Raw genomic sequence first — 12,433 nt, 5'->3', positions numbered from 1 at the left:
CTCGTTCTCCGCAGGCCTGGGCGGCGGAGCGCCGAGTAGATTCGGGATCACGTCAGCGTCTCGCGGGAGGCGGAACCCGCGGCGCCACCTAGAGGCTGCCTTGGTGAGCGACAGTCCGGACTGTGACCAGACACAATTTAGGCTCCTGCTTGCAGGGGCGGGAAGGAGGGGAGGAGTGCCCGTGCCAGCGGCTCAGGCCTCAAGGTGTGGCCTGAATTTCGGTCCGCAAGCCTGTGCCTTCCAGACTTTTGGACCTATTCCTCTATCCTACTCACCACGGCTTCCGGTGGAGGAGTGTTCTTGTCATTTTGCAAATATAGAAACTGAAGCTCAGCTCTTACATGGCTTCCTCCAATTCAGAATTCACGAGGCAGGCAGAGTGATTTTTTTTTTTTAAAAAAATATTTCTCGCATCATGTCTGCACTCCTTTCTATCTTAATTTTTCTTGGGAGAGGGTCTGTCTATGTAGCTCAAACTGGCCTTGTGCTCTGAATCTTTCTGCCTCAGCTTCTCAAGTACTGTGATTACAGGCGTACACCAACCACCATGATCTCTCTCTCTCTCTCTCTCTCTCTCTCTCTCTCTGTCTCTCTGTCTCTCTCTCTCTCTCTCTCTGTCTCTCTCTGTGTGTTTTAAAACAAGATTTCATGTAGTGCATGCAGCTGATCTCAAACTCTCAAACTCAATATGTAATGGAATAATGTCCTGGAACTTTTCCTGCTTCTGCTGCCATCTTGTATCACCATGCCTGGTTTATTCCATGATGGCAATTGAACCTAGGGTCACTGAATCGTAGACAAACATATGTGTGTGTATCTGTGTGTGTTCCAGGCTGGCCTCAGACTTTCAATGCTCCTGCCTCATTCTCCCATCACTGTGTTTGGGAGGTGGCTTCTATGTATGTGATGTGTATGCACATGCGAGTGAGTACCAGCAGACTCCAGAAGACCATGTCCCTTGGAGCTGGAATTGAACCAGGTCCTCTGCAGGGGCAGTACTTCTTCTTAATTCCCGAACCACCATTTCACCCTTTCTCTCTCTCTCTCTCTCTCTCTCTCTCTCTCTCTCTCTCTCTCTCTCTCTCTCTCTTTGGGCACTATTTTTGTTCACTGCTCTCTCCTCAGTGCCCAGGAGTGTTTGGAACTGAGTTTGTGCTCAGTAAATAAATACACGTGGCAGGACTGAGTGGGCAGGTTGCCAAAGTGGAGCATCTGGGATCTGAACCCACATCTTCCTAGCTCACAAAGTTTTTGTCCCCCATGCCCACCCACGCTCTCATTTTATGATCTCCCATAAAGAACTTAGGCGACTCCATTTCTCAGTTTATGCACCTCCCTACTGTGAAAGAGGCTCCCATCCAGTTATGGTGGTTCATTTTTCCCTCATCTTCCTCCTCTCCACTTCTCCCGAAATCTAGCCTCTCTGAGCTTCAGCAGACCGTGCCTGTCCTGTCCCACACATGGCACTGTCTTCTGTGTGGATGTGTTTGCAATTTACAAACATGGTGTCATGTACCAAGCTCATTTTGTTGTTTACATTTTCCTGTTTTTCCACTCAGTGATAATGGCTTCCACATGCATCCTGATGCTGTCTCTACCAGTCATAGGCACGGTACCAGTTGGGCTCCCAGCACATAGCCCCACAGGGACCCCACTCAGGTTGACCTCATGCACACATTGCTGCTATCTCCTGTGCAGGGTGGGAGGACTCCTCTTCCAGCAGGAGGATGACCAGGCCATAGGACATTTACCCTGGCAACTTCACAGAGCTTGCAGATGCTCTCCTGAGCTGTGGTGAGTTGACATCCATCTTGAGGCTTCTGGCTTTTTCTCAGGCCTTGGTATCATCCAGTTTCCCAGGAGCTGGCAGGTCTCCTGAGTACAAGGCAGTACTTCTCTCCTTCCCTAACTTCCTTTCTTTGTTTGTTTGTTTAGGGCTTTTTTTTTTTTCCTTTTTGGCACTGGTATCTGTCTTTGTAACTCTTACAGGGCTAGAACTTTTCATGTAGACAATGCTACAGGTTCTTCTGCCTCAGCCTCTTTGATGATGGGATAACAGGCCTACGTCACTACCCTTAGTTTTCTTCCTTTCTCTCCTCCCTCTTGCTCTTCCTTATTTATTCATGTATTTGCTTTTTTATTCTGCGTGTGCACACAAGCATGTATGTGAATGCATATGCCCTGGCACATGTGTAGGGCAGAGAAGGACTCAAAGGGAGTCGGCTCTTTTTGTCCACCGTGTGGCTTCAGGGGGGTCTTCCTCGGATTGTCAGGCTCTGTGGCAGATGCCTTTACCAGATCTCCTGTCTCTCTTCCCTCCCCCTTCTTCTTTTTTAGGTTGATATTTCTGTGTATTAGTGTTTTACATGCATGCATGCCTGTGCATCACATGTGTGCCTGGTATCTGTAGAGGTCAGAAGCGGGCGTCAGATCTCCTGGAACTGAAGTTATCGATGGTTGTGAGTGGCCATGCGAGTTCTGGAAACCAAACCCCAGTCTTCTGGAAGGGCAGCAAGTGCTCTTATCCTTGGAGGCATCACCCTACCCTGTCAAGGGCTTTTCCCATTGACATCGCTCACTCACTGGTCTTAGTGATGAATACTTCTCATGTTAATCCAGTCTTACATCGTTAGGGAAAACCCAACTGATCTTTAGTTTGTCTTCATCATCAGGCACTGTTCTGTATACGGAACAAAATTCATTCTGGAAACAAAATTTGTCCTTGAAATAAAATACACATTATATATACATCACATCAACACTCCCTCCTCAGTTTCAAACTGTACAGTTCCATTATATATTCACAGTATTGTGCAGCAAGTCTCTAGAGCTTTGTAATTCTGCAAAATAGAAACTCAGTTCTTACTTAAATTACATCTTCCCCATTACCACCCCACAATTCTACTTTCCCTCTACAAACTAGCTGTTCAGACACCCCAGTAATCATGATTGTACAGCATTTTTGAATGTGTATGAGTGTTTGCCTACATGTATGCATGTGCATTACATACATCTGGTGCCTACAGAGGCCAGAATCCTCTGTTACTGGATTTACAGGAGGTTGTGAATTGCTGTGTGGGTGCTGAGACTCGAACCCCTGCTCTCTGGAGAGAAACCAGTGCTCTTAACTGCTGAGCCATCCCTCCAGCCCATACAGTATTTTTTCACAACTGTATTTCTCTGAGAATACTGATATGTTTATGGAAAGTGTACTCAGCTTAATTTGTGGATATGCGTGCTGGAGAAAGAACCCAGGGCCTCTCACACGCTAGGCAAGTTTTTAATACTGGGCTACACCCTCAGCCCCTAGGTTAACATTTCATTACTTTTTCTGTGTATATATTTCTCTTTCCTGCTGTGGCATATACTTATTTGGCTCATGGATCAAAGTAAATCAGCCATGTTGGTCAGCTTTCATTCCTGTTTGACTTTCTGGAACATAAGGACAGCAGACCACCTTTTACTAAAATTTGATATAGCTTACCTGTACACTCTCAGTGTTGGTAAAAAAAAAAAAAAAAAAAAAACAAACAAGCATGTTTCCCCTTCCCTTCAGAAGCCTTGCCCTCTCTGAGGACTTCTTACTGGGAGATGAACCAGTACAAATATGAGAAGCATTTAGCACCTGGGACTCATGGGAAAGACGGTAATCCTCCAGGTATGGTGACAGGCTGAAGATGCTACAGAGGCCTGGAGACTCCCTTACCTGTGAGAGCAGGAAAGTCTCACAGCTATTGTTTACAGCTAGATTCCCGCCGGGGTTTCACCCCCTAACGTAGCTCTTTCCCTTTGTATTCATGGGCACCTATTATGTGCAATCACCCATAGGCTCACCCAACCCCACAAGCTGTTGGGTTCTCATAGGGATACTGACCCTCAACTCGCTTTGAACAGGTGGGGTTGGGGAGGGGACGGCTAAGCATGCCCAAGCAAGTGGTCTACCACTGAGCTACATCCCAGTCCAGTCCTCTTCCTATTGTTCTTAAGACAGGGTTTTATGTACCCCATGTTCGGCTATGTATAAACAAGGATGACCCTGAACTCCTGATTCTCTTGCTTGCCACCTTCAAAGCGCTGGGATTTTAAGTGTGTGTTACCACAGTAGACTTCTTTCCCTTTATCTGAAAAGAGTTCAGAATCTTTATGTCATAATTTATGCTAAGTACGCAAAATAAACGGGTCAAAAGGGAATACACGGGTGAATTTGTTTTTCGTTTTCATTTTCCTAACTGGAATGCCGTTAATAGGGCATCTACAACTTAAATGGAATGGCACCCAGCTTCAGTCCCAGTGAAGCCAACAGCACAATTGTTGGGGGAGGTCCCGACCGCGCCCCACTGACAATCAAGCCCCGCCCCTAGGTAGATTAGGGTCCCGCCCCCGGCGCAGCGTTAAAGCCGCTGCGCAGAGAGCCAATCGCGGCTCTTTTTTTCATTTCCTCCCTTTTTGGCTTCTGCCCTCAGCCAAAATGGCGCTTGCTCAGAAGCTGCCGAGGCTATAGGAGTTGCCGAAGCAGGTCCGGAAGCTACCGAGCGAGTCCGGAAGTTGCCGAAAGAGAGCAGCGGGGAAAGAGGATGGCGGATCTCATCGCAAGACTTCGAGAGGACGGGATCCAAAAGCGTGTGATACAGGAGGGCCAAGGAGAGTTGCCTGACTTTCAGGATGGCACTAAGGTTCGTGTCCATCATTTTCCCCCTTCCCCCCATCTCTCTTCTGAGGTGCAGTGCGCATGCCAGGCGGGAGGAGGACGTAGGTGAGAGGTTGCGCATGCTTAGAGAGCAGCCGCCAGTCACCCTACCTCTCACATGCCGAGCTCGACGCTGATTGGTCTGGATTTAAGTAGGAGTAAATTCAGATCTGTCTATCCCGCCTCTTGGCTTTGCTTTAGTACTGTATTGGACAGGGGTGGGTGTCAGTCATCTCAAACTGGTTTGGGGGAGGGTGTGAGCTCAGTGCTATTACTGGGACCTGAAGGTTCAAAGTTCACGCAGTTTATGAGTAAAAGGCCTTCTGAAACCATCAAGAACAACTGTCATTATTTAGATGGGAAGACTGAGGCCCTGCAACTCGAAAACCCAAAGAGTCCCAGAGATCTAGTTTTCCAGATCAAACTCCTTTGTCAACTTTCTGATGGTAGCATCGCGTTTATATCCAGGCGCCAAGTGCAGGTGCCTCTCCCTGAACCACTCCATATTTCTAGGTGTCCCTGCTCTGTTGTGTCATCTCTAAGCACTCTTGTGGGCTGATACCAGTGAAGACAAAAGCGAGAATTAAGTGAAAGTCTTCCCCAATGTAACAGCTCTGTTCTGGCAGGAGAGAGCTTCCCCAGTGAAACTTGTTACAGCTTGGCTCCTGTGTTCCGGAGTGTAGCAACTCTGCTCTGCTAGGGGAAGCCTTTTCCAGCTAAACAGTAACAGTCCTGCTCTGCTCTGGCTCTCCCAGAGAAGTTTGTGTAACATCTCCGTGCTGCTTGGGGAAGGCTCCCTCAGTGAAAGTGTTACAGCCCTGCTCTGCTCCTACAAAAGGTCATGCAACAGATTTATTGGGAGGGAAGAATCCAGGAGAGTGGCTGTCTCTTCCAGGGTGGAAAAAGAGCAGCAAACTGAACAGGTGCAGGGCTTATATAGGGGTGGATTTTTCTCCCCGGGAGAAGAGGGATTGGTTAGTTTTCCCTGCTCAGGGATTGGTTAGTTTAGTTGGTCAGGGGCAGAGATGGCTGATTTCAAGGCCAAACTGTGTTTCTCTCACTGACCATTTTTGGCTTTTTGACTCTAGTTTTGGGGCCAGGGTGTATTTCTTTCACTGGCTCTGATTCTAGGGTCCAAGTGTGTTTTTTTGGGCACTGGTTTCAGAGTCAGGGTGTGTTTCTTTGGGTCTGGGTTCAGGGCTAAAGCATTTCTTTCACTGGCTTGGGTCTCAGAACCAGGATGGGTTTCTTTGGCTGGCCCATTTACTCTACAGATTCTAGATGGAACAGACTAGAATAAAATAATATAAGGACAGAGAAATCTGTGAGCAGGGGTAACCAGTAAACAGGAACAGGCAGGGTTAAACCGTCATGGCTTTGGAGGTGGGGGTGATCTCCTGCTGGTGAGCTAGCTCAGTGGGTAAAGACACTTGCTGCCAAGACTGCTGATGACCTGAGTTGGATCCCTAGGGCCCAGATGGTAGATGGTGCACTATGCACATATGTGCCCCCAGTTGAATAAATAAATGTAATTTTAAAATATCACCAGGGTTAGGGATGTGACTTAGTGGTAGAGTACTTGTGTAAGATGTCGAGACCTTGGATTTCATACCAGAAGGAAGGAAAAGGAAAAAAGCCCAACTAGCTGTGAGCATTGTGGTACGTGTTCATAGGTTTATCTCCCACGATGCTAAACAGATACTGTTGATTCAATTTTACTGATGTGGAAACTGACTTCAGAGAGGCGGCACAGCCATGGAACAGTTGAGTGTGGGCTCAGCTAACCATATCCTGTTGAGATTTCCGTGTCAAGCTCCCTCCTGTCTGCCCTCACTCTAGCCTGATCTTATCTAGAGTCAACTGTTTGAAATGACTTCTTGCCCAGATTCCTCTTGCAAGGAGGTCTGGCTCTCCTTGCCCCACTGACCTTGATGTTGGAGTGGCACCACAATCTTTTTGTGTGTTTGTTTGGTTTGGTTTTTCAAGACAGGTTTTCTCTGTGTAGCTTTGGTTGTCCTGGAACTCTCTGTAGCCCAGGCTGGCCTTGAACTCAGAGATCTGCCTACCTCTACCTCTTGAGTGCTGGGATTAAAGGTGTGCACCTCCATGCCCCGCTGTGGCACCACAGGCTTAATCTGCTCCATCTGTGCTGCCTCCAGTCGACATCAATTCAGGCAGAGTTGCCTTTTTCCCCAGGTCATACTGTCCATCTTGCCCCCTCCTCCTATCCTTGTTCCTCTTAAAAGTGACCACATTGCAGCCACAGAACCTAAGTTGGATTATGTTTCGCTTCTGCCAGGTGCCACCCAGTAAAACCGAGTAAAACTCAGGTTCTTACCATATCCTTTTTGCCCCTTGGAGTTCATCTCTGCTCATCCCTGGGACTCCATGGAGTCTATACTCAGTGTTCACTCTGCCCTGTGGTACTGGCCTTGCTGCATTTGGACACCTCACATGTTGCCCCACTGTGTGGCTTTTGTACCTGTTGTTCATTTGGCCTAGAAAATTCCTGTGTCCCTGCCTAGCTCACTCTTTTCTTTATTCCTTTCAGATCTTTGCTTAAAATTTGCATCCTTGGAGAGCCCCACCCCCACCACACCCCCAGTTGTTTAACTTTTTTTTTTTTTTTGCTCAAGATGCTTAAAGAAAAAAAGGAAGAGCTGGGCGGTGGTGGCGCACGCCTTTAATCCCAGCACTCGGGAGGCAGAGGCAGGCGGATCTCTGTGAGTTCGAGACCAGCCTGGTCTACAAGAGCTAGGTCCAGGACAGGCTCTAAAGCCGCAGAGAAACCCTGTCTCGAAAAACCAAAAAAAAAAAAAAAAAAAAAAGGAAGAAAGAAAATAAGAAAAATCCCCTTCATCTTTTATAGCATGAGCTCTGTCTTACTCTTTCCTGTATTCTAGAAAAACAATGAGAGCTCAGCGGGTCTGTGGCTTCTGCTGTGTTTGTGTCTTGCACTGAATGTAGACAGATGGCAGGAGCTCAGTAAGTCCTTGTTGAAAGCATGATTGGAAACGGGCTCTTGTCTCAGCCCTGTCACCCAGTAGCCACCCAGTAGCCCATGCCTGGGCCTCTTACTTCTCTGCCTGTGGCTTAGCTCTCACTGAGATGGTGGACTAAAGCCAGGTGCAGAGCTAGCTGGTGTCCGAGGAGAGCTTCATCCCTTGTCCCATCTTTAGAAGTCAGGCTAGATTTGACCTTGCTGAAGCTTTGTACCTTTGCCTGATTTCCCATGTGGTCCCACAGGCAACATTCCACTTTCGGACCCTGCACAGCGATGGCGAAGGTGCCATACTGGATGACAGCCGAACACGTGGCAAGCCCATGGAGCTCATCATTGGCAAGAAGTTCAAGTTGCCCGTGTGGGAGACCATTGTGTGCACCATGCGTGAAGGGGAGATTGCCCAGTTCCTCTGCGATGTCAAGGTATCAGTCTTGGGGTCTGCATGTTTGTCTGGCCATGCCCAGGAGGTGGTGGCACATGCTTTTAATCACAGCACTTTCTCTAAACTGCCACCACTCTCCTGACTTGCATCCTGGCCACTATTCCGTCTTTTCCTGTGCATGAACCAGCCAGGGAACTCATTCTTAAGTGCAATGACCCATAGGACCCATTTACTCACATTCCTGTGGCTCTTGGTCACTGTTAGGATGGAGCTTATGTGGCTGTGCACATGTCCCTTTGGAGTCTGGTCCCTGGTAATGTCTCCTCATGTGCATCCCCTTGTCCTTCCTTTTCATTCATTTCCTGTAGCCTCGCATTCCAAACCCAATTCCTGGTCACCATCCCTGGGAAGCCTGACTGCTAGGGGTTTCCTTGAGCCTCCTCTGGGTCCTCCAGCCCCATACCTGCATGCTCAGGATCTGACCTTCTGTCTGGTTGCACCTACACCCGATGGGAACTGCCTCTCCTATCTCTTGCTTCCAAATGGAGCCAACCCAGAGCGTTATGTCCAGAAACATCTGCATGTGAATGTCTGCTCATCAGTCCACCATATGCAGAGAGCAGCAGACAGTAGGGAGTCCATTATGTGACTCCCACCATCTCTGCACCCTTCCTAAGGGAAGAATTCTAGGTTAAGTCTTCTGTTCCCATCTTCCTGGAGTTGTGTTTGTTGTGGTGGGATTGAAGCCAAGTCATTGCACATGCTAGGCAAGTTATGTTACCTCTGAGCTACATACCCAGCCTCACTCTTTAGGAGGTTTTTTTGTTTTGGGGTGCCCTGCTCTACTCTTTAGAAGCAGGTGTTTGTTTTAGGGTGTGTGTTTGTGTGCCCTGAACTGGCTTGGGAACTCCAGGGATACCCCTGTCCCTACCTCCCAGCGTTGGATTTGCAGGCACACTGGGACCCACACTCGGCTTTTACATGGGTACTGTGAATCTAAATGCAGGTGCTCATGCTTTACCCTTTGAACCATCTCCACAAGCCCTGATTTTTGTTTTGTTTTGTTATTTTGGATCTCTGTATTACCCAAGATGCTCTTGAACCCCTGGACTCAAATGGTCCTCCAGCCTCAGCTTCCTGAGTAGATGGGATAATAGGTACACCAAAGTACCAGGTAGTGTTGTTGGTTTTTTGACTCTTTGGGGACTCTCACCCAGCTCCCCAATAAATATATAGAGACTTATTCTTACTTATGAGTGCCTGGTCTTAGCTTGGCTTGTTTCTAACCAGCTTTTCTAACTTAAATTATCCTGTTTCTCTTGCCTCTGGACTTTTTACCTTTCTTAATTCTATATATCTCTCTTTACTTCTTACTCTATGGCTGACTGTGTGGCTGAGTGGCTGGCCCCTGGCATCCTCCTCTCCTTTTCTCCCTCTTCCCTCTCCCCACCCCCAGCCTAGATTTCTCCTATTTATTCTCTCTACCAGGCAGCCCCATCTGTTTCTCTTTCCTGCCTAGCTATTGGCCGATAAGCTCTTTATTAAACCAACCAGGTGTTTTTAGACAGGGGGAGTAACACAGTTTAACAGAGTTAAAACAAATGCAACATAAAAGAATGTAGCCTGTCTTTGCATCATGAAATATATCCCAGCATAAATTAATGTGACACATCTTAAACTAATATTCCACAACAGGGTAGCTCCTCCGAGGATTGTTTTTTGTTTTTGGAGACAGGGTCTCTCTCTGTAGTCCTGGCTGTCCTGGAACTTGCTCTGTAAACCAGGAAGGCTTTGGGTTTGCCTGCCAAGGTGTGTGTCACCACTCCCAGTTCTCCTGGGGATTTGAAGTTGCTGCCCTGCTCTCAGCTCTAGATGAACCTTGACATGAATAGGAGTGGGGTGGGAGAAGGAAGAGGTAGCGCTGGGAACAGGATGTGGTAATGAGCTTGGCTTGTGGGATGCATCCCTAAGGAGAGAAGGGGGAAGGGACAAAGAGGAGAGACTAATATTGGGTCTAGGACAGGAGACAGAAGTGAATTGTGGGTCTGTCTGTTTGTTGGCTGGGCAGGTGCAGGATTTGGTGGCCAGAGATAATGGCAAAGCTGAGGACTTGACTTAGAGAGTATGCTGAGGGGTAGAAAGGCACCAGAGGAAGCCGGGCAGTGGCAGTGCACGCCTTTACTCCCAGCACTCTGGAGGTAAAGGCAGCCTGGTCTACAGAGTGAGTTCCAGGAGTGGCACAGAGAAACCCTGGTTTTTGTTTTTTTGTTTTGTTTTGGTTTGGTTTGGTTTTCCTGGAACTAGCTCTTGTAGACCAGGCTGGCCTCGAACTAACAGAGATCTGCCTGCCTCTGCCTCCCAAGTACTGGAATTATAGCTGTGCACCACCACCGCTTGGCAAGAAACCCTGTTTTGAAAAATAAAACACAAACAAAGGCACCAGAGGGGAAGACCCTCCTGTTTCTGAGCAGGCGAGGGCTGGGGCTCGACCAGTTTTCCTTGTCTGAATGGTGATGGTGAGGCTTCTTTGTGCCCAGTGACCACCTGCACACATTGACAGAGCCTCTGCTGCCCTCCTGCAGCACGTAGTCCTCTACCCACTGGTGGCCAAGAGCCTGCGCAACATCGCTGAGGGCAAAGACCCCCTGGAGGGCCAGCGGCATTGCTGTGGAATCGCTCAGATGCACGAGCATAATTCCCTGGGTCATGCGGACCTGGACGCCCTGCAGCAGAACCCTCAGCCCCTCATCTTCCACATTGAGATGCTGAAGGTAAGGCCCCCTGCTGATGCTGAAGATGAGCCCAGGGCCTACTTCCCTGCTGGCCGCTACACCCTGCTGCCCTGAGTTAGTCTGCTGTGGAAAGGGGAAGGATAGGAAACTGCGTGGAAGCTTCTAGGGCCCCGCACTTCCCCTCAGGCCTCAGTGATCACCTCTGGGGAGGACTGACATCCACCTTGACTCTCATCCTTTGTCCGTGAGCCCATCTTTTCCTCCACAGTTGGCCATGCTTTGAAAGTACTAGGGGTTTAGGTAGTTCCTTTTGTCCACCTAGGTTATTTTCCATGGAACATAAGCTCTGCCAGGGCATGGGTGTTTGCCACCGTCTTCATTGCTATGGTCTTAGTGCCTGATGAGTGTGTGCTGGAGACCAGCGGACAAATGACTTGGTTTCCAGCATCTGATGTCAGAGACACAGCCAGCCTAGGGTTTGCTGCCAGTCAGGTTTGCTGCAGAGGACTTTGAGGTGCCCCATGGGCTCTGCCTTGAATTCATCCCTGCCCTGGCAGGTGGAGAGCCCTGGCACATATCAGCAGGACCCATGGGCAATGACAGATGAGGAGAAAGCTAAGGCAGTGCCACTCATCCACCAAGAGGGTAACCGGTTATACCGTGAGGGGCAGGTGAAAGAAGCCGCTGCCAAGTACTATGATGCCATTGCCTGCCTCAAGAACCTACAGATGAAGGTATACCCCAGAGGCTGCAGTGGGGGGAGCACGGGGAGAGCCAGGGCAAGGTCTCAGTATCTCCACTTTTCTTGCCCCCACACACCCCAGGAGCAGCCTGGGTCACCCGACTGGATCCAGCTGGACCTACAGATCACACCACTGCTACTCAACTACTGCCAGTGCAAGCTGGTGGCCCAGGAGTATTACGAAGTGCTGGACCACTGCTCCTCCATCCTCAACAAGTATGATGGTGAGCTCCAGACCCCGTGGCAGTCCAGAGTGGCCTCTTCTTGGGTCTAGCTCTCAGCTTTGACATTTCCCCATTCTGAACTCCCCACAAGAGCCTGAGCAGAGCCTCTATCCCAGAAGGCTAAGGGATGTGTTCAGGAAGTATGAGTGGTGAATGGGGTGGGGTGGTGCTGGGATGTTCAGAGTAGAGCAAATCGCCCCATGGCGGACCCAGGTGCCAGGAGACAGGCTGGCCAGTCTCCTCTCATGCCTTTTGCCTTCTGGTGTCCCTGCAGACAATGTCAAAGCTTACTTCAAGCGGGGTAAGGCCCATGCTGCTGTGTGGAATGCCCAGGAAGCCCAAGCTGACTTTGCCAAAGTGTTGGAGCTAGACCCTGCCCTGGCACCCGTGGTAAGCAGAGAACTGCGGGCCCTGGAGACACGCATCCGGCAGAAGGACGAGGAAGACAAAGCTCGCTTCAGAGGCATCTTCTCCCACTGACAGGGCAGTCCATCCTGCCCTGCCCTGCCCTGCCCTGCCCAGCTCACTGCTGCCACCACCTGTCCACCCCCACTGCCACCTCCCGCTTCTGTGTATATAAAGGCCTTATTTATCTCTCTGGTTTGCAGAGCTAATCTGTCCCAAAGGCTAGTCATCACTGGCTTAGTGGAAGGCAAAAGATC

The 12,433-nt window shown here is 49.2% G+C and overlaps 1 protein-coding gene and 1 long non-coding RNA gene across 2 annotated transcripts; both read left to right on the top strand.

Moving 5' to 3' along the window:
• The first annotated feature begins 125 nt into the window (after nucleotides 1–125).
• Nucleotides 126–3,347, top strand: LOC119812875. The gene is made up of 3 exons (XR_005285123.1): nucleotides 126–204; nucleotides 1,699–1,794; nucleotides 2,338–3,347. It is a non-coding gene; the product is annotated as an uncharacterized LOC119812875 (long non-coding RNA).
• A 209-nt stretch (nucleotides 3,348–3,556) lies between these two features.
• On the top strand, nucleotides 3,557–12,367 carry LOC119812868 (aryl hydrocarbon receptor interacting protein). The gene is made up of 7 exons (XM_038327874.2): nucleotides 3,557–3,658; nucleotides 4,464–4,673; nucleotides 7,934–8,113; nucleotides 10,656–10,844; nucleotides 11,363–11,539; nucleotides 11,630–11,771; nucleotides 12,046–12,367. Exons 1-7 carry the CDS (start codon nucleotides 3,635–3,637, stop codon nucleotides 12,249–12,251), a joined length of 1,128 nt encoding a protein of 375 aa, XP_038183802.1. The 5' UTR covers nucleotides 3,557–3,634; the 3' UTR covers nucleotides 12,252–12,367.
• Nucleotides 12,368–12,433: the final 66 nt, after the last annotated feature.

Source organism: Arvicola amphibius, chromosome 1 (genome assembly GCF_903992535.2).
Source record: "Arvicola amphibius chromosome 1, mArvAmp1.2, whole genome shotgun sequence".
NCBI lineage: Eukaryota > Metazoa > Chordata > Mammalia > Rodentia > Cricetidae > Arvicola > Arvicola amphibius.
This window is presented reverse-complemented; position numbering and strand designations above follow the sequence as displayed.

Coding starts and splice junctions, on each gene's coding strand:
- LOC119812868 (XM_038327874.2), top strand. CDS start 3,635: ATGGGAAAGACGGTAATCCTCCAG. Junction 8,114..10,655: donor AGTTCCTCTGCGATGTCAAG/GTATCAGTCTTG, acceptor GCCCTCCTGCAG/CACGTAGTCCTCTACCCACT. Junction 11,540..11,629: donor TCAAGAACCTACAGATGAAG/GTATACCCCAGA, acceptor CACACACCCCAG/GAGCAGCCTGGGTCACCCGA.